General features: G+C 39.0%; 2 protein-coding genes across 4 annotated transcripts in view; both read left to right on the top strand.

Moving 5' to 3' along the window:
- Window positions 1–2259, top strand: part of stx3b (syntaxin 3b) — a 48269-nt gene extending 46010 nt beyond the window's left edge. The window contains exons 11-12 of one of the 2 annotated variants that reach the window (XR_013818237.1): window positions 499–578; window positions 1534–1979. Coding sequence is in view for 1 of the 2 variants with exons in the window: in XM_079839844.1 (XP_079695970.1) it covers window positions 499–576 (78 nt within the window). In the remaining variant the exon portion in view is untranslated. Of the gene's footprint in view, window positions 1–498; window positions 579–1533 lie in introns of both variants that reach the window. The other variant, XM_079839844.1, reaches the window with a different exon arrangement.
- A 952-nt stretch (window positions 2260–3211) lies between these two features.
- Window positions 3212–26740, top strand: kdm2ab (lysine (K)-specific demethylase 2Ab). 2 transcript variants are annotated; one of them, XM_079839824.1, is made up of 23 exons: window positions 3212–3419; window positions 4269–4304; window positions 4767–4905; window positions 7185–7263; window positions 7354–7400; window positions 7494–7672; window positions 8013–8119; window positions 10950–11043; window positions 12371–12524; window positions 12619–12734; window positions 13621–13747; window positions 14029–14312; window positions 14398–14475; window positions 14556–14822; window positions 17136–17267; window positions 17346–17426; window positions 17564–17830; window positions 18325–18357; window positions 18526–19418; window positions 19854–20017; window positions 20093–20239; window positions 25426–25638; window positions 25723–26740. In XM_079839824.1, the coding sequence occupies exons 2-23, from the start codon at window positions 4272–4274 to the stop codon at window positions 25902–25904; spliced, it is 3816 nt and encodes a 1271-aa protein (XP_079695950.1). In that variant the 5' UTR covers window positions 3212–3419; window positions 4269–4271; the 3' UTR covers window positions 25905–26740. The 2 variants fall into 2 exon arrangements, with proteins under 2 accessions (XP_079695950.1, XP_079695949.1); XM_079839823.1 differs by having other exon boundaries at window positions 3260–3419; window positions 18496–19418; window positions 25723–26737.
- Window positions 26741–27943: the final 1203 nt, after the last annotated feature.

Raw genomic sequence — 27943 nt, 5'->3', positions numbered from 1 at the left:
AAATACATTTGGCACTATTTTACTTCCATACACTAGACTAGCAGGTCAAAAGTTACGTAGTGTACCTTTAAGATGTTATTGTGATGAATGAGGACATGTTGCTGTCCTGGATGACATCATATCAGTACAGTGTCATTTTAGGACAAGGCCTAAGTGTTGACAATATATAAAGTAACATCACCTGTTTAGGCTGAACCGAGTCACAGTAAGGTGACTTTTTACGCAAAAAAAGCAGAATCATGTTATTAGGAAGCACAGCTTCGTCTGTGGTTTATACTATGAGCCAATGACACACATGATGTGTATATGAGTGATCTCTCTTTCTTAAACACACAGGCCCTAAACCTAAGCTTTTCCTTTGTTTTATTCCTCTTTCTCCCCTTTGTCAATTTAAAAGAATTATGCACGATTTTTTTATAAGCAACTTAATTGAATTACTTTCTCCTGTTCTCTTATTTGTTTTCGCTGTCTCACTGATATCCATCTTTCTCTCTGTAGAAGAAAATGATGATCATGCTTTGCTGTGTGATTCTGGGGATTGTTGTGTTTTCTTACCTTTACAGCTTCTTTTCTTAATGGTAAGCATTCACATTCATATACAGTATTCACATATGTAAGGGAAACTGTAAGTTTGTGGAGCCATCCGCCTGATTTCACAAATGTGTGTTTATTGAATTTTTGAATAATGTCCTCCAAACTAAAATTCCAGAGAATGATAATGCATATCATTATCTCTGGTAATCAAATGAACACAACAAAACCACTGACATGTATTCATAACAGTCAAATATACCGTATAGCCTAATGAAGGTACATTTTAAAAGAGAGGCTATTGTTGATTCAGGATTATTGGGACATTTCCCCAATTATTGTTTATATATAAATACACACACATTCATGTATATATTTAAGAAATATTTGCATGTATATACTGTATATACATTTATATAATCTATAATATATATAAATATAAATGTTTTATAAATAAAAATAATATTTTTTTCTTAAATATATACATGCTTGTGTGTGTATTTATATATAAATAATAATGAACAGAGTACACACACATATGTAAACACAAACTTTTATTTTGGATGTGATTAATCGCGATTAATCTTTTGACAGCCCTAGTTTCTATTATTTAAATCAATCTCTTTCATTGTTTAATGAACTCAAAATTTTAAAGCAACCAGGTAACTTACTTTTTGATGGTAAATCAACAATCATGTTTTACAGTGATACACTGAGAAGGTTGCTGCTTTAAATTTTTAAGTACAATCAACTTGGATGCTTGTCCTTTCAACTTAAATTATATTAAACAGACTTGATATTAAAATGTGTTGAATCTTCTATAACTTGTAAAAAAGTTGGAATTTGCTTAACTTATTTTGATGAGTTAAAGCAATGTAAAAACATATGTTGTCATAATTTATTGATCATATAATTTTTTACATTGTATAAATATTGTTATTAAATGGTTAACTCGCTCCATCTGTGTGCTCATCTCAAATTGTCACTCTTACAATCTTTCAGGCTGAAGTGACCCCGAGACTATGCTCAGCCAGCTCCCCTTATATCTCCTGCTCTTCTTCAGTCTTCTCAGTTTGAGCTATGATTCCAAGAGAAGCATTTGCTGTGTATTGCTCTTCAACCAGACAAACCCCTCTTCACACAGAGTGACTGAAGACCAGCGCCTCCTGCCGCACAGCAACACAACACTTCTGTGCTTCTCAAGCAAGGACAATTACTACTGAAAGGAGATATATATACTTTTTTTTCTATTTCTTTGTAGGTGGTTTTTCTGGTTAGTTTTTTCTCGTAGTCATGTGTCAGTCTAATAGGAATGAAAACTATTATTGTTTGGTTGTATGTTTTTGCGCTTTGTGTGTTTTTTTTGTTTGCGTCTTTTGAATGCCCAGCACTTGTTGTCTTACATGTCATGTGTTATGTAGACTAGCTATCTATTAAAACAAGACCTTAAGAAATCGGTTTTGTTGGAATTTTCTATAATGTCCATATAGGGTTAGTCTTAGAAAAACTGCGTTATGCTGTTTTCACGTGCAATCGGAATTATCCTGAATAGTGAATAATAGCCTACTATTAAAAATCGGACATGAACGCCCTCTCAAGTCAAAATTTGAATGCTATGAGCTCGTAGTCACAACTTCAGAAGTGGGAAGTAGGACATTTCCGATAGCACGTGAAGGAAGCAATTGTATATATCATATATATTTGACTTTTTTATTTTTTATAAATCACAATAAAACAAACAAATAATTACATTGAAACAATTTAATTAATCCAAAGGGGATTTAAAAAACATATCCAAAAGAGAAATTGTTTTGAAGGCTTTCTTGTTTTTAAAGATTTGCACAAGAGTCATTCATTAACCTCATCAATAAACCATCTTCACTTATGAATGAAAAACTTTCCAAGACATAACGATAAATACATTTAATTAGGCCTATTTCCAGACACCAAACCTAATTTTTAATAACTTCACAGTATAAGGGGTGGGAGTTCAACCTCCCTGCACCATAACCAGTTCAGCACCTAACATGATCTAAATATTCAATATTTGTTTCACACACGCACGCACGCGCACACACACACACACACACACACACACACACACACACACACACACACACACACGGTCAGAATTGTTGACACCCTTGGTAAATATGAACAAAGAAGCCAGTAAAAATAAAATAGAATAATTATTCACATCAAAATTCATTCTCATTTAAATTTTTGAAGTGCGCAAAATACATTTAGTTTGACGTGGATTTAATCCCCATCAGCGACCAATCAGGATACAGACACCCTTGGATGTTTTTGAATGATGGCAGGTGGCTTTTGACTTGGCTGATTTACAAGACAATAACTATTATAATGCCTTCGCTTTAATCCTCGGCTGCTTACAACAAAAAGAAAATCAACCAATGAGTTTTCGGAGATTGTATGCGTCCGCTGATATTTCAACAAAAATATTCTTGCCACTAATAGGCTGCTATAATGACCCGATTTCCACACCGCAGCCAATAAACTGCCCGTTATAAGCAACAATTCGAACATGTATTGGCTCCCGTGATATAATGAACGAACGGAAGGCGTTGACAATAAAAATATTCAGTGTGATTGGCGTCGCTCTCACCCAATCATCTTTCCTCTACTTTGCATTACCGCTACCTCATTGGCTGTTCATTTCGGGGGCGTGTCGTACGAGTAGATAGTAGTGGTGTGTGTGTATCATGACAATCTGAAAATGGCGGATGAAAGCGGATTGATTTAACTTTATCGTACAAAAATAAGAATATCAAGTCAAAAACGACACCTTTGCACAGAATGAATTTGCAGTCCAACGGGAATTTCTAAGCCTGTTCCCACAAAGCGACCCGTCACTATCGGCAGAAAACGTAAGTTGTAGGCTAGGTATTGTTTAAAGGTCTTTTTTGTTTTGTTTCTAGCAGGCTAACAGGCTAGCGCGGGTTGTCAATGGAAATGCTAGTGGATTAGCCGGTTAGCCTCCACTGTCAGGGGCTTGACTCTGCTACTGTAAACTCACCGTATGCTTTTCAGCAACAGAGCCGACACAACTGAGCCTTGTGATGAAAATAAGCCAGTTAAATTAAAGTTGAATTTTATTAGCATTACCGGTTATCGGTCAAAAATAGTGCAGCGTTCGCTCAGGCTAGCAGCTTCAAACCAGAGGAGCTTCAACTGTAATAAATGTCAGATATCTGTCACTGTTTGTTTACTTTATGAGTAGCGGATGGAAGATGTTCAATTGCTTGGGATTTAAGATGCGTAGTTTCGTTGTGATTTATTGTTTCAGGAATGGGAAGTTTTTGGGAAGACAACGGAGCATTTAAACGGGCTCTGTTGTTAGATCACATCGCACTGCTGATTATAAAGATTGTGTCTCAAAGCCTAACGTTAGTGAACCGCCTACCTAGACAGCATTCATCTCCCTCTTAATGCCCAGAATGCTTTCAGATATGCAGCTCAATAGTTTTTAAGACACATGAACAACATTAATATCATTTTTTTCTGACGACTACATATTCTGTGGAGTATAGTTTTTTTTAATATAACGGTTGTTATTTAAGTAGGTGATCAATAGGTGCTTTAAAAAATGAAGTCGTGTCTTCCCGTCATTCAGCTGCATTGATTCATTAATGCAGTTATACTCGCTGCACCTGGTGTCATTTATTATGGGCGCACTGCAAGAAACGCTCTTCTAATTTATCCCTTCTTTTTTTCAGAGCATGGAAGAGAGCTCACGTTATAGCAAACGCCTGGTAAGTTTCTCATTTACTCATCGACTATTATGCAAAGCAAAGCGCTGTCAGGGGAACATTTGTGAGCAGTTTTAACCGAGCTGTAATGCGTTATCCTGCCGACAGCTTGCGCTCTAGGCCTGACGTCACACCCGAGGGGTTTGTTGATATTACAGTGAACACGCCCAAGGGAAGAGACTGTCAAAACCTTAGTCTCATATGTACACTGCGTTATCACAGCAAAACAATACATGTTAACTTTTGTTAAATATTTGCTTTAAATGGGGTTGCACCCTTTCTGATGTTCATATTTGAAAGCTAGAAAAGCATCTGTTCTCGTCAGTGTGTGTTGTAGTGAAAGATAATATTTTATCTACGTCTGGCTTCCCAGATACATACATGTGAATCAAGATGATTTTAGCAAAAATGGCCTTTGCATTTCTATGTTAATCTGACTTTTGTTTCCTCAACCCCTGTTTTCAGCGGACTGGCACACGGCGGCGTTACCAGGATGATGGAATTTCAGATGATGAGATTGAAGGGAAGAGGTCCTTTGACCTTGACGAGAAACTCAGAAGTGACAGATACAACTCTGATCTGGTCAAAATTATGGATGGGAAAGGTGCGTGTAAAACCTGTTTAGTTCCTGCACTGAGTTTTGGTTTCTCTTATACTTTCCAACAATATTGTAAGATTTTTCTTTGCCACTGCCACCTTTGATTTTGGTTGATGCAGCATTTTATGTAAAGCTGCTTTGAAACGCTTTAAATTGTAAAAAAAAAAAAAATGCTATTAAAAAAATCACTGATATACAGCACATTTGGAGATCCTAGTTAAAGGGATAGTTCACCCAAAAATGAAAATTAGCCCATGATTTACTCACCCTCAAGCCATCCTAGGTGTATCTGACATTCTTCTTTCAGACGAATACAATCAGAGCTTTATATAAAAAAATGGCTAATTCAAGCTTTATAATGGCGTCCCGAAATTTGAAGCCCCAAAAAAGTGCATCCATCCATCATAAAAGTACTCCACATGGCTCCGGGGTGTTAATAAAGACCTTCTGGAGCGAATCGATGGGTTTGTGTAAGAAAAATATCCATATTTAACACGTTATAAAGTAAAATATCTATCTTCAATCGGACTGCCTTCCATATTCAGCTTATGAAAAATGCGTAACTGGGGTGATGACGTTGGACGTAGCGTAAAATTTTTGAACTGCGAGAGGCCGTTGCGCTTTCATCGTAAGTTGAATACGGAAGGCGGTCTGGCGGAAGCTAGATGTTTTACTTTATAACGTGTTAAATAGGGATATTTGTCTTTCAAAAACACGTCTTCGCCTCAGAAGGCCTTTTATTAAAGGGATAGTTCACCCAAAAAGGAACATTTCGTCGCTGCCCGATGAAACTCACGTATGTCCAAAACGCTTACTTTTCAGGAAGTGAAAAAAACACAGTATTTCAAAAGCAGTTGAATGTAGCGTTGTCATACTTGGTACGGCATCTTTACATGTAACCATATTCTTCCCAGTGTAATGATATAATCCACATTTGACCAAAATTGAGTTTAAATGGACATACGTGCATATTTTACAGTAACGGTGGTCGATACGCGTTCATCCGATCATTAATTAGAATGGCCAAGTCGCGTTTCATATTGACAGAGGAATACGTGCTGGACATTCTCAGCCTCTGGCAAGCGGTGATAGCAGTATGAGTGAGGCATGTTCTAGTGACAATCATGACAGTAGCATTACAGGCTATAATTTGATCAGTTTGACTAAGAAAAAAGAGGCTGAATCTTATCAATGAGACCGAGTTTATTTACATACTAGCAAGCAAACTAATCTGTGAAGAACTAGATTAGAACTAAACTGTGGAGAGCTTCAATGTCGTACTTTCGGCTATCCTGTGCTGAGCTTCGATGAAACAACTTCACGAGACCGGCGAGATGCTTCCACAGGGCGGGAGATACGCGGCGTGATTGACAGCTTTGACACCAAATGGATATACGTGAAAATCAGATGACATGATTTCACAACTTTTCATTGGCCATTTAGATATGTGACGCATACTGTATACGGAAATGAACCTGGACATTCAATCCGTCGAAAAATCTCAAAATCTGCAAAATGGACATACGTGGTTTTCATCGGACAGCGACGATTTGATGTTTATCTGCTTATCCCCAGGGCATCCAAGATATAGGTGACTTTGTTTTTTTTGAGTAGAACACAAATGAAGATTTTTAACTCAAACCGTTGCAGTCTGTTAGTCGTATAATGCATGTCTATGAGAGTAAAACAATCATGTACAGACAAATCAACAAATTAAACCCTGCGGCTCGTGACGACACACTGATGTCTTAAGACGCGAAACGAACGTTTTTTTTTTTTGAGAAACCGAACAGCATTTACCTCTAACACAACACTATGTCCAACAGCTTTGAGCACGGTCTCACTTCCGGTGAGTGAGGTCTGTACACGATCTGGCGTAGTTTTTCGGCTATTCGACATAGTGGTGTATTACGACTGACAGACTACAATGGTTGAAGTAAAAAAATCTTCATTTGTGTTCTATAGCAACAAAGTCACCTATATCTTTGATGCCCTCGGGGTAAGCAGACAAACATACAATTTTCATTTTTGGATGATCTATCCCTTTAACCCCCCGGAGCCGTGTGGAGTACTTTTATAATGGATGGATGCACTTTTTTTTGGGCTTCAAATTTTGGGCTCCCATTCACTGCCATTAAAATGCTTGGATTAGGCAAGACATTTTTAATATATCTCTGATTGTATTCGTCATATACACCTAGGATGACTCGAGGGTGAGTAAATCATGGGGTAATTTTCATGTTTGGGTGAACTAATCCTTTAACTGTGTATGGTATTCTCTGCAGACTTAACCTTGGAATACATCCAACGGGAGGGACTCCGGGACCCCATTATCTTCAAGAAAGCAGATGGTCTTGGCATAAAGTATGGCTCATAACATCATGCCAGTTCGTACAGCTGTTTGCTTCTCTTTATCATTTGAAGCTGTTTATATTATCTGGGTTTTTTTTGTAGGATGCCTGACCCGGACTTCAGTGTCAGTGATGTGAAATTGTTTGTGGGTAAGAAAAAAGTTTTTGTTCCTCTCACACTTTAAACATTTGTATTATCAGTAACGGCTGCTAATATTCGCACTCCTACCTTTACTCTGATAGGCAGTCGCAGGATGGTCGACGTGATGGATGTGACCACTCAAAAAGGCATTGAGATGTCAATGGGTCAGTGGAGGAGATACTACGAGACGCCGCCATCTGAGCGTGAAAAGCTGTATAATGTCATCAGCCTTGAATTCAGTCACACAAAACTAGAGAATCTAGTCAAGAGACCTGCCTCGGTACGTGCACGCTCAAATAGTGGTCAACCAATTTATAATTTTTGCTGATTAATCTGAGCCAATAACAGCTTTTGGGAGTGGTGGATATTGAAAAAAGACACTGTGATATCAGCTAATAATGGGTTTTTATGATTTTGGAGGGTTATGGAGGGCATAATTATGAATATGGGCTGTGATAAAAACAGATGAAGCATGTATGCTATATTTTACTATATTTTATTGATAGTTGGTTAATCAGCAAAATACATTTTCGGTTGAGCTCTACAGTCTACCCAAACAAAAATGCCTTTTTTGTGTCCACAAAATGGTTTCTTTATGTGTTGGCTTGTGTTTTCATTAGGTTGATATGATTGACTGGGTGGACAACATGTGGCCACGTCATCTTAAAGAAAGACAGAGAGACTCCACCAATGCCATTATAGACATGCAGTACCCTAAAGTACAGAAGTAGGTTGTTCCATTTTGTTCTCTTTTGAAAGTTAGGGTTAATCCAAGTGTGCATTCAAGTCGTTTGATGCACATACATACATACATTCATGCACGCACGCACGCATTCACACGCGCACGCACGCGCACACACACACACACACACACACACACACACACACACACACACACACACATACGCATACAGTGAGGAAAATAAGTATTTGAATACCCTGCTATTTTGCAAGTTCTCCCACTTAGAAATCAAGGAGGGGTCTGAAATTGTCATCGTAGGTGCATGTCCACTGTGAGAGACATAATCTATTAAAAAAAAATCCAGAAATCACAATGTGATTTTTTTTAAACTATTTATTTGTATGAGACAGCTGCAAATAAGTATTTGCACACCTGTCTATCAGCTAGAATTCTGACCCTCAAAGACCTGTTAGTCTGCCTTTAAAATTTCCACCTCCACTCCCATTTATTATCCCAAATTAGATGCACCTGTTTGAGGTCGTTAGCTGCATAAAGACACCTGTCCACCCCATACAATCAGTAAGAATCCAACTACTAACATGGCCAAGACCAAAGAGCTGTCCAAAGACAATAGAGACAAAATTGTACACCTCCACAAGGCTGGAAAGGGCTAATTGCCAAGCAGCTTGGTGAAAAAAGGTCCACTGTTGGAGCAATCGTTAAAAAATGGAAGAAGCTAAACATGCCTGTCAATCTCCCTCTGACTGGGGCTCCATGCAATATCTCACCTCGTGGGGTCTCAATGATCCTAAGAAAGGTGAGAAATCAGCCCAGAACTACACGGGAGGAGCTGGTCAATGACCTGAAAAGAGCTGGGACCACCGTTTCCAAGGTTACTGTTGGTAATACACTATGACGTCATGGTTTGAAATCATGCATGGCACGGAAGGTTCCCCTACTTAAACCAGCACATGTCCAGGCCCGACTTAAGTTTGCCAAAGACCATTTGGATGATCCAGATGAGTTTTGGGATAAAGTCATGTGGTCAGATGAGACCAAAATAGAACTTTTTGGTCATAATTCCACTAAACGTGTTTGGAGGAAGAAGAATGATGAGCACCATCCCAAGAACCCCATCCCTACTGTGAAGCATGGGGGTGGTAGCATCATGCTTTGGGGGTGTTTTTCTGCACATGGGACAGGGCGACTGCATTGTATTAAGGGGAGGATGACCTGGGCCATGTATTGCGAGATTTTGGGGAACAACCTCCTTCCCTCAGTTAGAGCATTGAAGATGGGTCGAGGCTGGGTCTTCCAACATGACCCGAAGCACACAGCCAGGATAACCAAGGAGTGGCTCTGTAAGAAGCATATCAAGGTTCTGGCGTGGCCTAGCCAGTCTCCAGACCTAAACCCAATAGAGAATCTTTGGAGGGAGCTCAAACTCCGTGTTTCTCAGCAACAGGCCAGAAACCTGACTGATCTAGAGAAGATCTGTGTGGAGGAGTGGGCCAAAATCCCTCCTGCAGTGTGTGCAAACCTGGTGAAAAACTACAGGAAACGTTTGACCTCTGTAATTGCAAACAAAGGCTACTGTACCAAATATTAACATTGATTTTCTCAGGTGTTCAAATACTTATTTGCAGCTGTATCATACAAATAAATAGTTAAAAAAAAAATACATTATATACATGTATGTATACATGTATACATACATTGTGATTTCTGGATTTTTTTTTATTTAGATTATGTCTCTCACAGTGGACATGCACCTACAATGACAATTTCAGACCCCTCCATGATTTCTAAGTGGGAGAACTTGCAAAATAGCAGGGTGTTCAAATACTTATTTTCCTCACTATATATATATATATATATATATATATATATATATATATATATATATATATATATATATATATATATATATATATATATATATATATATATATATATATATATATATATATATATATATATATATATATATATATACGCATTATATATTTTGTACACATTTTGTACACATACATTTTGTACACATTGTACACATTATATATATATATATATATATATATATACAAGCATACATACCGGTCATTTGCCAGCACTGACAATTTAGAGCTGATCTTGTTTTTTTGCTGTGCAATATTTGACCGGAAGGGTGATTTATTTTTGTCAGTTACGGCTTGTTAGGTCTAACATTCTGCCAGCTTTGAATCAGACGCTGATGCAGTGCAGTAAGATTACATTTATTTTAATGAATTCTTGAGAAAGAGAGATACCAGACAGGTTTTTTTTTCCTTCTCTTTTTTCCCCCCACCCTCCTGTTTTTTCATATTTGTCCAATACAGAATTTGTTCTACTTTGTTCATTTTTATTTTATTTATTTATTCATGCTCATTTAAATGCGTTGGTAATACAACGTACAATTTGTCTTGCCAATAGCACTCTTTTGATTTTGAGAGCGGGAGAGGGAGGGATTACCTGAATCTGCAGAATCGCTCTACTAACAATGGTTTTGAAGTAAATAAACGCACAGCTTCAGTGATGTTGATGAGAAATGTATAATGTAGCGAAGTTCTAATATTAATAAAAGTCGTGGGGCAGCATTCAAGTATCTGTGCTCCTGAATGTTTGCACAATCTCAATCTCTGTGTGTGCGTGTCAATGAAAGCAGCGCATTAGTATAGAACAGCAATTAAACTGCCTGGAAATACCTGTGCATTTAACGGTTTGAATGTACACCTTCCAACCAATCAGAATCGAGTATTCAGACAGACCATGGTATAATTCCCATTTAAACAGTTTTGTTTTAACGCTAAATTGATTTGTGAAGATTGTTCACACCAGCCGTGTGTGTGTGTGTTTTCAGGTATTGTCTGATGAGTGTGGAGGGATGCTTCACAGATTTCCACATAGACTTTGGCGGCACATCAGTCTGGTATCACATCCTTAGGGGAGGGAAGGTGAGTCCTGTCTTAAAGGCACAGCACTATGTTGTGTGCTGACTTGGTATTCAGTGAGGAGTGGGCTAGTATTTAATTCTGAACTGTGTACCATTAACAAAAATAGTGTGTGAAACAGAATCAAAATGCAGTACTAAATATTTCAAACAGTGTTGCGTTACATTGAGACCTCCACTTGTTGATTAAATAAGTTAAGAAATATATCATGACTGTAAATATTTAGAGTCAAGTGGTATATTAAAGGTCAGGTCAAGCACATTGCATTGTGGGACATGGTAATGCATGCATAGTCTTCTGTTGTATACTGCATGCTTTGGCAATGTAGCAATCATCGCTACTGCAGAAATAATGATAGTATGGTAGCAAGCTATTGTAAAAATACACTATGGTTCAAAAGTTTGGGGCTGGTATCTTTTTCTTATGTGTGTACATTTTAGCGTCATCTAGGCGGTGAGGTTGCGAATTGCAACTGCCCACCACTCACCCCTTCCTTTCAAAGCATATAGAGAAGCTACGGTGGCCGACACAGGACAAAGATGCCGTCGTCTGAGATGGCAGAGAGTAGCTAGCCCTCTAGAAGTTTGTCCGTTTAGGGCCACTGTAGAAACATGACGGCACAAAATGGCGACTACACTGTAAGAGAACCCACGGTGTATGTAGATATAATTGACTCATTCTAAGGTAATAAAAACATAACGGTTCATTATGAAAGGTCTTTATACAGCACTGAAAACATTATGTATATTATATTGCATTTCTGTCAATAGATCCTCATAAATATTACCTTTTAAAGGCTGCATTTATTTGATCAAAAATACAGTAGAAATTGTAATATTACAATACAACAAAACGATGCAATTTAATATATATGAGTATATCAATGTCATTTATTTCTGTTACTCTTCAGTGTCACATGATCCTTCATAAATCATTCTAATATGCTGATTTGCTGCTCAAGAAACATTTATAATCATCAATGTTGCATTTTTTCAGGGTTCTTTTGAAGAATATTTAGATATTTATAAAAAAGAACTGCATTTAATGTATTACTGCTGAATAAAAGTATTCATTTCTTTTTTTTTTTTAAACTTACTGACCCCAAACTTTTGAACGGTAGTGTAGCTTGCTTTCTTAAAACCATTAAATGTGAGAATCTTTTTCTTTCTCAGCTCTAATTGCTGTATGATTATTTTGTATCAGCCTCTCCCTGTCAAATCCTCTTGTTTCCTGTAATTGCAGCATTTATATAAAAATATGGGTCAATCTATCTCTCTGGTATTTCGTAATTACCTGTCCCTATTGACTTTGTTGTGCTGAATGATCTCAGGTGTTCTGGCTGATCCCGCCCACACCTCAGAACCTGGAGCTCTATGAGAACTGGGTGTTGTCAGGGAAGCAAGGTGACATCTTTCTCGGCGATAAAGCCACCGCATGCCAACGGATTGAACTGAAGCAAGGCTACACATTCATGATCCCCTCAGGTACACACATGTGGAATCTTATGATGCTTCAATTGCTTTATCTAGGAAGCCTGCTGGGTGTTCTGGGAGCAAACCACTGTGTCTTTGTTTGTAGGGTGGATCCATGCAGTATACACTCCAATGGATACTCTGGTGTTTGGGGGTAATTTTCTGCACAGCTTTAACATTCCCATGCAGCTTAACATTTACAACATTGAGGAACGCACACGGGTGAGCGCATACACAATCACACATTTGATTATTCATTCCACTAGGGGTGTGTCGAGACGGTTAGCTCACGAGATGAGACACGAGATTGGGTTCACGAGAACGAGACAAGATTTTTACACAGTTTAAGAAATCTCAATGACGAAATACGTGACTAGAAAAAGAGTCTGCAGGTGCATTTGAAATGTTTTAAGTCATCTTGTAATGAATTTTATTTTGGTTCTACTTTCTGAGTATAAATTATCATAAGACAACAATAGGCCTATACAAGCAATGTAAAAGGTTTTGCCACAAACTCAACTGACTGGCTTCTCTCCTGTATTATTTCATGAGTCCAATTTTTTTTCTTCAAGCTTGATACAGAGTAAAGAGATGGTTACAACTACACAGCCCAGCCTAAGATAGCTTTCATATTGAGAGATATTCGCATGCATCAGGGAGCCGCTTTCAAAATGCGCGGTATTGAAATTGCGCTTCAATGCAACCTCAAGTTTACTTTCGCTTTCAATTTTGCGATCGTGCGTACTCCGTGTATAGAGAGCGGAGGTGCTGAATGGGCATTCTACAAGAGAAGACATTTGTCAGACACTCTGTTGCGCAACGAACGAGTCCTCCGCCATGTTCCTGTCAGTAATTTCGTCACGCGATCGGTATACTCTCTGATTCTTACTCGTGTTGGATGGAATTGATTTCTATAAAAAGCAAAACGACGTAGCGGTGGCATATTCTAGCCTAACTTCATCATCAAACGCCGTCATGGTGATATCGTGCGAGACCGCTTTTCACCTCGTCACATTTTAATCTGGCAAGAGATCTCCTCACACTCCTACATTCCACTGATTCCCATTTGCGAACTGTTTCTGACTGTGTCTATGGTTTATCTGTGCAGGTCCCTGCTAAGTTTCGCTACCCTTTCTACTTTGAGATGTGCTGGTATGTGTTGGAGCGTTACTTGTACTGTCTGACCAACACATCTCACCTCACACCTGAGTTCCAGAAGCACTCGCTGGGCATTGGTCAGTACACATCCTTTTTTTATATATATATAAATATATGACTGTTAATGTTTACAAAATCACCTCAATTATGGGTGTAACGGTACACTAAATCAGCGGATTGGTATATACCCTTTGTTTTGATTATTGTTTGCAATATCAAAATATATTGATATCTGCGCACAGAAGTTCCTCATGGGCAGTGGTTAAAACAGTGCTGCATTAGACAAATAAGTGTATTGTTACACCCTAACATCAAAGCAACTGTAATTAAACAGGCGCATCTGTTTTGTGCTTCACAGGGCTGAAAAAGGAAGATGTGATCAAACAAGGGGAATTTGATGGTGATGCAGGAAATGAAGAGAAAGAGGATGTGGATGTGGAGGTGAAGGTGAAGGTGAAGGAGGAGCCTGAGGATGAGGCAGCACTCACCCCTCCGGCTCGTCCAGGGGTGAAAGTTCACCTGACACCCCTTGAGCTTGAGGGGCTTTGGGGATTAATACAGAAGTTGGAGGATTTGCCAGCACACAAAAAATGTGTTCCAGCAGGCATCAGAAATGCTCCAGCACTGCTCAGTGACATAAAGGTACAAACATAAATGCCATGTGGCCATGGTAATACTTTTTTATAAACAAGCGCATTGATAATTTCTTTTCTATCTGCGCCAACAGACGCTGCTAGAGGAACATGCCAATGATAACCCCAAATTGTCTTACACTGGAAAACCAATTGTTAAATGGCCCAAAAGGGTAGGTTATACACCTGTTCTAGGACCACCGTCCTTACATCACAGACCAGGAAGTAAAAATGTGTCCGCTTCTGTCTGCAGCCCTCGTGGTATCAGCCACCGCCGCCTCCTCTGCCTCTGCTTTACCGCCCACGCGCTCCTGGTTCAGCCCCCGTGTTGCCGCCGGTTCCTCGGCCCGTGAAGCCATCTTCCTCCATCTCTGCTCTGAGACGCAGACGCGTACGCTGCAAACGCTGCGAGGCCTGTCTGCGCACTGAGTGCGGCGACTGCAACTACTGTAGGGACATGAGGAAGTTTGGAGGACCTGGCAGACTCAAGAAGAGCTGTGTTCTCCGACAGTGTCTTGCCGTGAGTATCTGTGTTCAGCAGGGCCAGACTGGGACAAAATATAAGACCAGGAAATCGCACACTCATCCAGGGCATCCCACACACCCACTAGAAATTATGAAACCAAGGAAAACTTTATTTTTTTTATGTCCTTGACATAAAAAAGTTCTAAATCCTTTTGTTTGCAGATCTACATTTTTGTTCAATTTAAGTATTACATTAGGTGTTGTTATTATTGGTGTTATTTATCTTAAAATTATTTAACCAGTTAACTGTCACCCCCCTTTTTGAAAATATACATGAAAATGCACTATACAAACTTAAATGGTTGCAATTCAAGAATGCTTTGGAATATAGACATAAGTTTGGTCTCATTTTAAAGAAGACAGTCAGCAGATTATGGCTCAAGTGAAAACACTTCAAAAAATAAAAGTATGAAAAAGTTATGAAAGTTTAAATTTACTGTTAATCAAATGTACTGTACTAAATATTTTATATTTTATGTAAAATATATATGTTACAAAATAATTTGTACTCTAAAATTACTATCACATAAAAGCCAAATGTCTAACCAATTTGTGTTCCAAATTTGAAGTTGATATCACAAAAATTGAAGTTCCCATGAGATTTTGTTTAGGCGCTGTACCACAAATAGCCACCGGGTGTCATTGAAATTCCATAGATTTTTTTTACGCAATCTCCTGTAACAAATGTATATATTTTTGTCCAAATATAATAAAACAGTGGGCAGATATAGAACTGTGAGACTCAGACCTTTCCGACAATATGTGTTTTGTCAAGATTAGAAAAGGTTTTTATTATAAAGTTTTTAAAATAAATGTTGTAATATGAAACATGACGACGCCCACTAGGGGAGGAGCCGCTAGAAGAATTTAGAGTACCGTTTCCATGGTAACGCAAAATCCGACTTCAAAACAGTTTTCACAGGATGAATCTTGAGTTCGTAAGCTTTCGAAAGATATATAGTTTGTCAACATTAGATCAGGATAAATATAGGATATAATTGTTTTAAACATGCAGTGGCAAATGGGCCCACCGGTGGGCCAGTGACAGTTAACAGGTTAAATACCCATGAATAATTTCATACAAATATATGAAAACAAGTTTTCTAAATGTCAAAATTTGTATAATGACTACACACATTTTTGTAGAGAACCTAATATTGAACATATCATTGCATTATTATATTTTGTTTCTATTTTGTGTTTCTGTAACTTCTCCCTCCTTATATCTATATCATAAATCAGTGTGAATTTATTTATGTAGCTTTACAATAGATGAGAATATTGAGAATAGAATGATGTCCTTTAGCATGCAGTATTTTGACTGACGATAATAATGGGGCGCTACTGATAGGCTAACATTTTCTAGCAGTTTAATACTTATGAAGACAAAACTACAGTAGCCTCTTTATATATTAATTTGTCCTGCAATTGAACCCCTGAACAGGTCAGTAGTTTTGCTATATTGCACTTCCTCCCAATCCTCGTGCCCCTCGCATTGATTATTCAAAACTGTTTGGCGGTGGCGTGGAGCGGACATGAGCCAAATCATAGCATTGCCAGTGTAGACTTACCAATTCATGATTTATTATTGAATGCAGAATTCAGAAACAATCACTTTTTTAATATATATATTTATAATATATAGTACATTTACAATAATATAAAATAATAATAATAAAAAAGGGCACCAGGCCAAATCAGTTGCCAGGCCACCGGTGTTCAGTGTTAATGTTAAGTTACAGATATTACTGAAAATGTGATGATAAATTGACCATTGACCGTTTACACTACTTCACCAAAGATTTTTTTTAAATATATATATACGTCTATTTAGCAGTAACGCATTAAATTGTTCAAAAATGATGGTAAAGACCTTTGTAATGTCACAAAATATTTATATTTCAAATAAAGGCTTTTCTTTTGAACTTTCTATTCATCATAGAATCTTGAAAAATGTATCACAAAAAATATTAAGCAGCTCAACTGTTTTCAACATTGATGATAAATGTTTCGTGAGCATTAAATCGTCATATTAGAATGATTTCTGACGGATCATGTGACACTGAAGACTGGTGTAATGATGCTGGAAGTTCAGCTTTATCACAAGAATAAATTACACTTTAAAATATATTAAAATAGAAAACCGTTATTTTAAATGGTAATGTCACAATATTACTTTTTTTTTTACTGTATTTTTTTTTATCATATGCAGCCTCAGCGCTAGAGCATAAGAGACTTTCAAAAAACACATTTTTCAGTGGTATAATGTGCATATTGTCAATTAAAATTCACTTGTTCTGTTTTCTAGCCGGCGCTACCTCTTACTGCAGTATGTGCCATATGTGAGGAAGGCTATCAAGAGTCTGAAGACTCCGAGTCCGTCCAGACGCTCATGGAATGCTCCGAATGTGCTCAGATCACTCATCCAGAATGTATAAAGGTACGCGGGATGCATCTCACTCTTTATGGAATTAGCCGTTATATGTACGGTTATGTTAATTCCACGTGTATATTGCAGGTACCCGGTGAGGGTGTTATCAATAAGGACCTTCCCAGTTGTTGGGAGTGTCCAAAATGTGTCCAGGGCAAGAAAACCGAGGTATTCGTTCTGCTTTTTTTATCAACCGTCCTTTTTAAAATGCAACAAGTCATCTTGTTTTAACAGGCCTTGAGTGACAGATGATAATTTGATCTGAAGACTAAATTGATAATGATTGTGTGTTTTATTGGTATTAGTCTTCCAGTAGTAGTAGTGATGAGGAGACGGACAGCAGTGTGTCCAACGGCGGCCGCTTGTCTGGTCCTCTGGCTAAGCGAGCATACAGAGAGGGGATTGGAGTGGGCGGCTTGCGTAGAGCGCGTAGAGGTCGCACGCCCCTCTCCCCCTCCTCCCTGCCCCTGACCCGCTCCAGACGGCAGCCGCCCCCTTCCCAGAGACTCCTGCTGCAGCACCAGCAGAACAGGAAGAGAGCAGGGGCACTGGAGTTACAGCTCAGGAAAAGAGTAAGTATACACGTGTTTTACGGATAAAATATAAAGTTGCTTTCCATTCAATACGTGTTTGACAACCACTCCTGTTTTCGGAATTTGGAGAGTCAGTAAGATCTTTTTAATGTTTTTGAAAGAAGTCTCTTATGCTCAAGACTGCATTTGTCATCAAAAATACAGTAAAACAGAAATATTGTGAGAGATTATCTATTCTAATATATTTTAAAATGTTCAATATTCTTGTGATGCAAAGCTGAATTTTGAGCATCATTACTCCATTCTTCAGTGTCACATGATCCTTCAGAAGTCATTCTAATATGATGATTTGCTTCCCAAGAAACATTTCTTATCAATGTAGAGATACTTTAGAAATATTATCACTCAAAACATAAAGGACTCTGGTTGGTCTGATGCTCACTTCCTGTCTAAGTGGGTGGTTCTTGGCCAAATTAAGCTGCAGTGTGGGTCAGTATGACTACATCAGTCTGATTTCTTGCTTTCTGTTGCAGATCAAATTGGAAAGGAACAAAATCCTCCAGTCGGTGAGTGTTTTGAGTCTATAACATCTGCTTCCCTCATCGCAGCACATCTGTAATCCCCGCTCTTACCATTCTCACATGCTCTCTCTGTCATTCTCCGCCGTGCTTTTTTCGTTCTCTCTACTTCTGTCTCTCTCTTAGCCTCGTTCGTCTGTCTCTCTTTCTCCAAAGCTCCTGCGTCAGCGGAGTCTGGAGAGAGGGGGTGTGGTCAGAGCAGGACTCGGCCGGAGCATTTCCCATGGCCGAGGGACATCCTCCTGTCGCGGAAGAGGGGTACGACTACGCGGTGGTGGCAGAGGTGGAGGTCTGAGAGAAAGAATGGAGACGGAGGCAGAAAGAGATGATTCTGTGGAAGAAGAACAGGAGGAGAGGAAAGAGAACGGACAGTATAATGGTAAAGAGAACCGTCCTCAGAGACGAGGCGGTAAAGCAGGTGAAGACGAGAACGGCGACGGTCATCGAAACGGAGAGAGCGAGGAGAGTAGTGAGGGAGGGGAGCCGACTCCGTCTGACCCTTCTGTGGTGCTGAGTGATGATGTCAGAGGCCAGGGGTCCTGCGTCACGGTGACGTTACAGCCATCGAGAGGTCGGCGTGACCCTAGCACAATTGTTCCCAAATTGGAAGCCAACTTATCTTCTAGAAACCTTCCGCAAAACCACAAAGCCCTGCTCCGTCCACCATTGCGAAACGGCGCCCCTCCCTCAGATAGTCCTCATTCGGCTGCGGACAGATTGCACCTAAACAAATCACCTCTTTCGTCGTCATCATCACACACTCTGACGAGGAGCGCGTCCAAACACTCGCAGGTGGTGCGGAGTCTGAGATCAAACTTCAAAGGCTCCTTTCACCGGCTAACTCGAGAGAAAATTGGTACAAAAACTCGATCGGAAAGGGCAAAGTCCTCTGACTCCTGTCCCAGTTCCACCTTACGGCTCTCGCCGGAGCAGAATGGAGGAGGGAATGAGCCAGGCTGGGAGAGAGAGGTTTGGGTGTCCGTGTTCCGCTACTTGACCCGTGCAGAGCTGTGCGTTTGCATGGCGGTGTGCAAGAGTTGGTACAAATGGTGAGTGCACGCATCTGCCCGTTCCTGTGGCTGTGATACAAAATCTAGTGAGCTACCTTGTTTACTGTCGACACTTCTGAAACGCTGTACCAACTGAAATGAAAAGGATTTAGGGTTTCCTAATTCCAAAAACCTAATTGAAAGTCCCTTCATTTCCCTATATTATTCCCATTTTTTTTTATATATATATATATATATATATATATATATATATATATATCTCTAGACATATCTCTCGTTTTGTCAGTCAAGTATCAAGCTTTGATTTTGAGAGTTAAGCCCAAACAAGATATCAAGGAGTGGGTCCCCAATGATGCCTTTAAATGTTTCCTATGGAGGCAGCTCAATATACTTTGGAACAAAGCAAAGGTGTGTGTGTGTGTGTGTGTGTGTGTGTGTGTGTGTGTTTATTTTAATACTGTGGTGTTGTAATAGGGGCTGTGACAAGCGGTTATGGACGCGGATCAGTCTGAGCCGATGCCGCTCTATAAGTCCGCAGGCCCTCACGGGCATCATCAAGCGGCAGCCCGTCACACTGGACCTCTCTTGGGCCAACATCTCCAAGAAGCAGCTCAGCTGGCTCATCAACCGCCTGCCAGGTGCGTGTTCTCACCCTGCCACTGTGTCTGCGTCACAGTACTGTATGATATGACTCACAGCCCGCTCTCTCACAGGCCTTAAAGATCTGGTGCTATCAGGGTGTAATTGGGCGTCAGTCTCAGCACTGAGCTCTCCAAGCTGTCCTTTACTGCGCTCTTTAGACCTGCGCTGGGCAGACGGCGTCAAGGACGCTCAAATCAGGGATCTGCTGAACCCACCAGGTAATATTTCGGGTTTTTTTAAACTCTTTTATTTATTACGTTTTCCTGTATTACTTGAAATTAGGGGTGTGTGATATTGACAAACATATCTCTATATTATCTGGGATTATATATTATATTATTATTATTATCTAGATTATTCCACCCCTTAAACTGATTTCAAGGGATTTTTTTTTCTTTTATTTACTTTTTTTTCCTTTCTTTTTTTTTTCTAACCTTAGTAGATGTATGCATCATCTTTTGTCAGTTACATTTCATGAATAAATTAAATAAGAATAAGACACTGTTATCAAATGCAATCTGTATCAAGCTGCCTCTTCAGATTTGGATGTATTTACACAGACAGTTTAATGCGTGCGTCTTATTTTAAATGTAATATTTCATTATGAATTTGTTTTAAAAGAATGAACAATACTTGAGCAAGTATGAAACTTAAACTGCCAGTGCGGCTTAATGAGTTGAGTCTGTCATTCGTTCAGAAGATTCATTCAAACTGAATTCGTTCAGTGATTGAATCATTCATTAAAGTCATTCAGTATTGAAACACTTCTGCGGTGCTCAGAGACTCAAAACAGATCTGCAGTGGATTCATTTGGAAATTTTTGTTGACCAAAGCAAAAACAGAAAATATATTTTACAATTGTTTGTAAAATGTAACTCGCAATGTTAATGTAAAATTTATTCAACCGTTTTATAAAAGCGATGACATTTGTAGTCTAGTGCTGTCAATCGATTAAAAGAAATGCACTAATTAATCGCACATTTATTCTGTAATTTATACATCAGAGTTTTTAATCATTTTATATGGTAATAATTTCACAGTTACTCTCTAAATTAATGTAGAAACAACATAAAGACAGTAAAGTATACTGCCCTACAAAGGCTAAGTGCAGTAACTACGCAAACACTGAAACTGAGAAAAATGGCTTTAAAGTTTTTACACCAGCCAGTCAAACATGTTGTGGGTAGATTAGTGGTAATGCATTCATGTATTGTCTTCTTAGGAAGACATTTTTTTTATAGATAAAAACCATGACCACCGATGTGATCTTTGACCCCCAAAATTCAGATACTGCACTTTGCCTTTGAATTACCTTAAACAACTAAAACACTATTGCAAAGGCAAAGCGCAGTATCTACAAACTAAATGTGTTCATCCAACTTTTTTCATGCTTCTTAATACATGTTTATAGTAATAATAAACTTTATATAATACAGAATTTTCATTTTCGGTTGAACTATCCCTTTAATATGACCATACATAATTTCCTAGAATTAGAGGTTAGAGAGTAAGTTAACTTGCATATGCTTCTTCTCCCTTTAGCCTAACTTCTAAGCTTTTCTCAAACATGTACATTTCCTGTTTATGCTATCTACACCCTTAAAGCTATAATTAATAATTAAAATATAATTATTATGTATTCTTAGCTAGCCTATCTGTGAAATCCAAAAAACTGATTTTGTATATTAAGTAGCCTACGAAATTAGTGCGTGAAAATAGAGTACTTTCAGTACATTATGCAAGTGTACTTTTTCACCTAGTGTGCTTGCTGTCGGCCCGGCTGCGCTCATCCGGTTGTCACCTGCTGACTGGCGCCGCTAACTTTTAGAGTAACTTTGTCTAACAAGATAACTTTACCAGACCCAGCTAACTTTTGAAGAAGTAACCCCTGTCAATACAATTGGATTAGCTGCCTGAAACGGAGAGATGTCCGAATCAACAAACACCAACGTGATTAAATCAGATTATCATTATGTTGTCAGAGGATATTGCCTTTAATAGAGCAGCACAGGTAACGTTAAGTCAAAATTTGCTAGCGGCTGGCTAGTCAGTGTTAACTGATTATAAAGCTGTCAGTTGCCTTACTATGAGTTTATATTTTGCTATCTTCCTTACCAGTCTTTGAATATTTGCGTTTTAACGCGAGTTCAACCATCATTTGGCTGCGGGATTGTGCCATGGTAGGCTTGTTGTTTCTGTGTGTTACGATCGGGGCAAACTGCATACAATCCCCATCGTGACAAGGCTGAAAACGCAGTATCTGCGGTGTCAAAAACGGGGAAACAAAGCTAGAACGCAGTAACATCACTTACTGCGGTTTGCCTTGGTATTGGCTTGGATTTTGTAGTTACTGCAATTTTGACACGCTCGTTTCTCTAAAACTGGACAAAATTGAACCAGCAAACTTTGTCACAAGACAGAACAGATGTCACAAAGCCCATTTCAAGTCTTACCTCAATTTTGACCAAATGTGTAGTTACTGCGCTTTGCCTTTGGACGGCAGTATAATAATGGCATCTTTTATGAATGAAGGCCAGTATCACTGATACTGAAAGCTATCAATTTCATTTATTAGGCTTTAAAAAATAACTCTTCATTTAGTGAATTTTAAACAATCTTCACATAAACCCATTATAATAAATGTCATATTTACCTGTGGCCTTCCTACCTGTTAGACATATACAGAAATTGAATAATGTTATCAAACAGTCTGCACTGCATAAATAATAAATTAAATATAGAATAACTTCTTATTAAACCTACAATTTTCTCTGTTCCCTTTGTTTTTTGATTTAAAGGGGCTATATGCGTTTTCTGAAATTTAAACTCGCGACTGACACCTGTGGCCAAAAAACAGAACTGCTCTTATTTTCTGCTCGCTCTCGCAGCGGTGGTGACGTCACATCCGCAGACAGCGCGGGGAAAAAACGACCCGCCAGAAAATAGGAAAAATAGGATACAGGCTTATAGGTGCACCCACTGTGAGCGGACAAGGTGTCAGTATGCTCATCAGGAGATGTTTGAGTCATAAATGGTAAAATAAAAAGGCTATTGTTACGTTTATTTTGTGGAAAAAGTTGCATATAGCCCCTTTAACATTAATGACAGACATCATCAGTGCTGCTGTGACTTTAAGATCTGCCGCTGCCGAACATGACGCGGATCTGAAATGCTGTCACACACATCTCATTTTCTCACAACTCTTTAAGTTCATTTAAGACGTTATTTAACTCCACAAAATAATGTTTGCAACTTTAAAAGGTCTAATTAACATTTTAAAGGGTTATTTCACCCAAAAATGAAAATCCTGTCATGAATTACTCACCCTCATGTCGTTCCAAACCTGTAAGACACAAATTAAGATATTTTTGATGAAATCTGAGAGCTCTCTGACCCCTCCATAAACAGCAATTTAATTAACACTTTCAAGATCCAGAAAGACAGTGAAGACATTGTTAAAATAGTCCATGTGACTTTAGTGGTTCAGCCTTAAAGGGTCACTTCAATGATTTAGCATTCAGCTTTGTATCAGTAATAGCCCGGTAGTATATTCGAATTATGGTACTTTCCCCCCTCATGTCCCCCTGAGATGAGAGAATTATGCATTTTATTGCTGGAAAAAATCTGACGACGACGCAAATATCGTCATTTTGCGTCATCTGAGGATTTTTGGCCAGAGCCTAGAGAGTACAAGAACTAGTTCCGCATGCTTTCAACCCGCCCACAGGGGAGGGATCTCACTCACAGAATGTAAATTAGCACGCCCGCTGCCGCTCGGCTCGGGCATTCATAACGGAGCGGTACGGAGCAAAGTGAGTGTTTCAACTTTTCAATGAATTCCTATGAAAGTTAAGCTTCCACATGCGATCTGATAATGCACCAGACTGGACACACGCCGTGAATGATGCCGCGCTCACCTCAGCTCTGACTCCTGCCTGGTTTGTGCCGTGACTTTCGTTCGGCTCACTCACACTTTATTGAAAAGACACACTCAGTTTTTTATTGTAGTGTCTCTAACTGAACTAAATTATTTTATTACTATGAAAATTAAAACGACGGTGGGGCGGTGTCATGGTGGGCAAGTGATAACCAATAGCTGTGGCTTTGGGAGTGGCCTTGTAGGGCAGCGAAGCAAGTGCATTCTGGGAGTTGTTGTCTTTCATCCACATGAGACAAAAATAAATGTTCTGTCTTTTCTCGGTCTAGAAGGCACCAACTTAAAAAAAAAAATTCACATTTCTACTGCATAAATGACCCAGTTTAAATACACATTCATCTTCCCAGCGCTGAAGTGCCCCTTTAATTTTATGAAGCGATGAGAATACTTTTTGGCGCAAAAAACAAACAAAAATAACTTTATTCAACAATTTCTTCTCATCTGTGTCAGTCTCCTACGCTGTTGACGTTGTCCAGCTCCTGCATCAGCATCACATGCGTGCGTCACGGTGCTCACGTGAACAGCATCGGCCAATGGTAAGCCGGCATCCTGGCGTAGCTCTGGCGTAACTCTGAAGCCCTGCACTGTATTTACTACATCAACAGCGTAGAAGACTGACACAGACGTGAAGAAATTGTTGAATAAAGTCGTTATTTTTGTTCGTTTTTTGCGCACAAAAAGTATTCTCGTCGCTTCGTAAAATGAAGGCTGAACCACTGGAGTCACATGGACTATTTTAACAATCTCTTAACTTGCCTTTCTGGATCTTGAAAATGTTAATTAAATTGCTGTCTATGGAGGGGTCAGAGACATTTACATACATTTACATTTATGCTTTTGGCAGACGCTTTTATCCAAAGCGACTTACATTGCATTCAAGGTACACATTTTACATTTTGTCCATTTTTGCTTTCCCTGGGAATCGAACCCACGACCTTGGCGCTGCTAGCGCCATGCTCTACTGTTTGAGCTACAGGAAAGCACACGGACCTCATGGATTTCATCAAAAATATCCTCATTTGTGTTCTGAAGATGAACAAAAGTTTTACGGGTTTGGAACGACATGAGTAATTAATAACAGAATCTTCATTTTTGGGTGAACTATCCCTTTAAATGAGAATTTTAAACTTTGCAACCATGCGTTTATTTAAGTTGTGGTAATGGGTCCCCTGAATTACTTTTTAGATTGTAATATTGCTTAATTATATAATTTAATATATAATTAAATATAAGACAGATTGTGGGGAAAATGGCCCCTTATATCTTGAATTTTGTCGTCTTTTAAACTGCATTAAAATGGGCTACATCATGCAGTGAAAGCACGCTCTCTCAAAGCATGTTTTTGTAACACGAGTGACATACTCCATGTCAGCTTGCACATTTAAAGCAAGAATTTCTATATTACCTTAGACACCGTTTTCAAGTAGGGGTGTGCAATACATATTGTGTGTGTGTGTGTGTCTGTAGGCAGTGATAACCGTTCCCAGATGAAGAACATGCAGTGCTTGTGGCTGTGCGGTCTGGAGGTGACTGAAGCCACACTGAGGCTGATCATCAGACACATGCCTCTGCTCACACGCCTGGAGCTCTCGCATTGTCCCATCACAGACGGTGCTCTCAACCTCCTCAGCGCAGTGGGCTCCTCCACACGCAACACACTCACACACCTCAACTTGGCAGGTAAGCAACTGCACACCGACCTGCTTATAGCTTCCAACTTAGTGACATTATGCAAAAATGAATTCTTCCGTTTGATGTCACCAGGTTGCAGCCGCCTGACAGACCGTTGTCTGGAGTACCTGCGCCGTTTGTCCTGTCTCTCTGTACTGGACCTTCGCGGCTGCAAAGGGGTCTCGCGGCAGGCATGCGAAAGCTTTATCTCCGAGCTGTCTGTCAACGCCCTCTACTGCCTATCAGATGACAAGCTCATTCAGCGGATATCGTAAAAGCTGCCCTTCTCAGGGAGAGAGAGAGACTTTGTGAATATTTGTGTGACTGAGAAGGAACGCAGAGTCTGTATGTGTGTGTGTGTGTGTGTGTGTGTGTGATGGGTTCTGTAGGTCTGTAGGGAGGTTCTCTGTTTGACAGGGGACCAGTTTTCATGTATAGCGGCTTAGGAGGGAGGAGCACGAAGCATCCAGGGTGGGGCTTATGTATAAATGAATCTGGGCGATGAGTATCCTTTTGTAGTTAACTATTTCCCTTTGTTCTGTGTACACACAAACACACTGCAATTGGCAATCAGATCGGTTCTCAGGCCTGTCATGCCATGGGCTCTATTAAAGAGATCAACAGGTGCTATTCCTCTACAGTTTGTTTTCTATTTCAGAGCAGTTTACTGTCTGCTTTAAAACATTTGCTTCTCTGATCCATTGTCACATAGACACCGGTTCATTTATCCTTAGTAGTGTGGAGGTTAGCATTAAATTTCATTTTTTTCACTCATCCCCTTACTTTAAATGTCATTTTTACTTGAGGAATACCTTTTTGTTCTTAATTCCTCTCCCTCCTTAATACCTGAGAGTATAGAGATATATAAATATATAAGCACCCTTGTGTAAATGTATTCCTCTCCTGTAGTAAAAAAAAAACATCTGTAGCATTATAATTATTTTGAGAAACTTTTTCACTTTTTTTTTTCTTTTTCAATAAAATAAAAAAAATGAGAGAAAAATGTAAGCTTGAATTGATTTGAATAAGTAAAAATGCTGACATCTGACGATTTGTTGAAAATGTTTACATATTGATCTTAGTTATCCAATTAAACAAATATTGTGTCATTGGTTTCTAGTTTACTTAATAGCCATTGCACAACTTATTAATATAATATAATACACACACACCTATATATATATTCATTCAGTATTTTAAGACATAGCTGCACTGTTACTATAGTGTGTATTCATAAAGTTGCGCTCCGATTCATTTGATCCTGTCAGATCTCAGACTTAGTAAATTCATCTCACCCTAGTCTGAGGCTGATAGGTTAACAGTTGAATACATTATTTTTGTTCTCAGAAGGGTTTATGAATTCAGTACATCCTAATCTGATGCAGTCGGATCTCATGGAGTCTATAAAAACAGCAGCATGACATTCTGATTCGGTCCAGTCCTAAATACTTCAGACCACCATAGAGTCTGATCTCCGATGTATAAATTCTGGCACATACTTGACTGATGTTATTTGATCTGATAAATATCTGTTTTTGATGCTGTCTGATCTCAGATGAAGTCATATATTCAGTTTAAGGTGCTGTCTGATCTCCGATGAATATACATTCAGCTCAAGGTGCTGTCTGATCTCAAATCAGTTAATAAATTCAGCTCAAGGTGCTGTCTGATCTCAGATGAGTTAATTCAGTTTAAGGTGCTGCCTGATCTCAGATGAGTTAATAAATTCAGTTTAAGGTGCTGTCTGATCTCAGATGAGTTAATAAATTCAGTTTAAGGTGCTGTCTGATCTCAAATCAGTTAATAAATTCAGCTCAAGGTGCTGTCTGATCTCAGATGGGTAAATTCAGTTTACAGTGCTGTCTGATCTCAAATCAGTTAATAAATTCAGCTCAAGGTGCTGTCTGATCTCAGATGAATTAATAAATTCAGTTTAAGGTGCTGTCTGATCTCAGATGAATTCATAAATTCAGTTTACGGTGCTGTCTGATCTCAGATGAGTAAATTCAGTTTAAGGTGCTGTCTGATCTCAGATGAATTCATAAATTCAGTTTGTGCTGTCTGATCTCAGATGAGTTAATAAATTCAGCTCAAGGTGCTGTCTGATCTCAGATGAATATACATTCAGCTCAAGGTGCTGTCTGATCTCAAATCAGTTAATAAATTCAGCTCAAGGTGCTGTCTGATCTCAGATGAGTTAATTCAGTTTAAGGTGCTGCCTGATCTCAGATGAGTTAATAAATTCAGTTTAAGGTGCTGTCTGATCTCAGATGAGTTAATAAATTCAGTTTAAGGTGCTGTCTGATCTCAAATC

Source organism: Gobio gobio (assembly GCF_949357685.1).
Source record: "Gobio gobio genome assembly, chromosome: 16".
In the NCBI taxonomy this organism is placed as follows: domain Eukaryota; kingdom Metazoa; phylum Chordata; class Actinopteri; order Cypriniformes; family Gobionidae; genus Gobio; species Gobio gobio.
The sequence above is the reverse complement of the archived record's forward strand: the minus strand, read 5'-3'. Positions and strand labels throughout refer to the sequence as shown.

What these genes read in the sequence shown, in the direction of transcription:
- kdm2ab (XM_079839823.1), top strand. Translation starts at nt 4,272, where the DNA reads ATGGAAGAGAGCTCACGTTATAGCAAACGCCTG. An exon ending in GAAGCACTCGCTGGGCATTG is followed by an intron (nt 13,748 to 14,028) that starts GTCAGTACACAT and finishes TGTGCTTCACAG; the next exon opens with GGCTGAAAAAGGAAGATGTG. An exon ending in CTCATCCAGAATGTATAAAG is followed by an intron (nt 17,268 to 17,345) that starts GTACGCGGGATG and finishes TGTATATTGCAG; the next exon opens with GTACCCGGTGAGGGTGTTAT.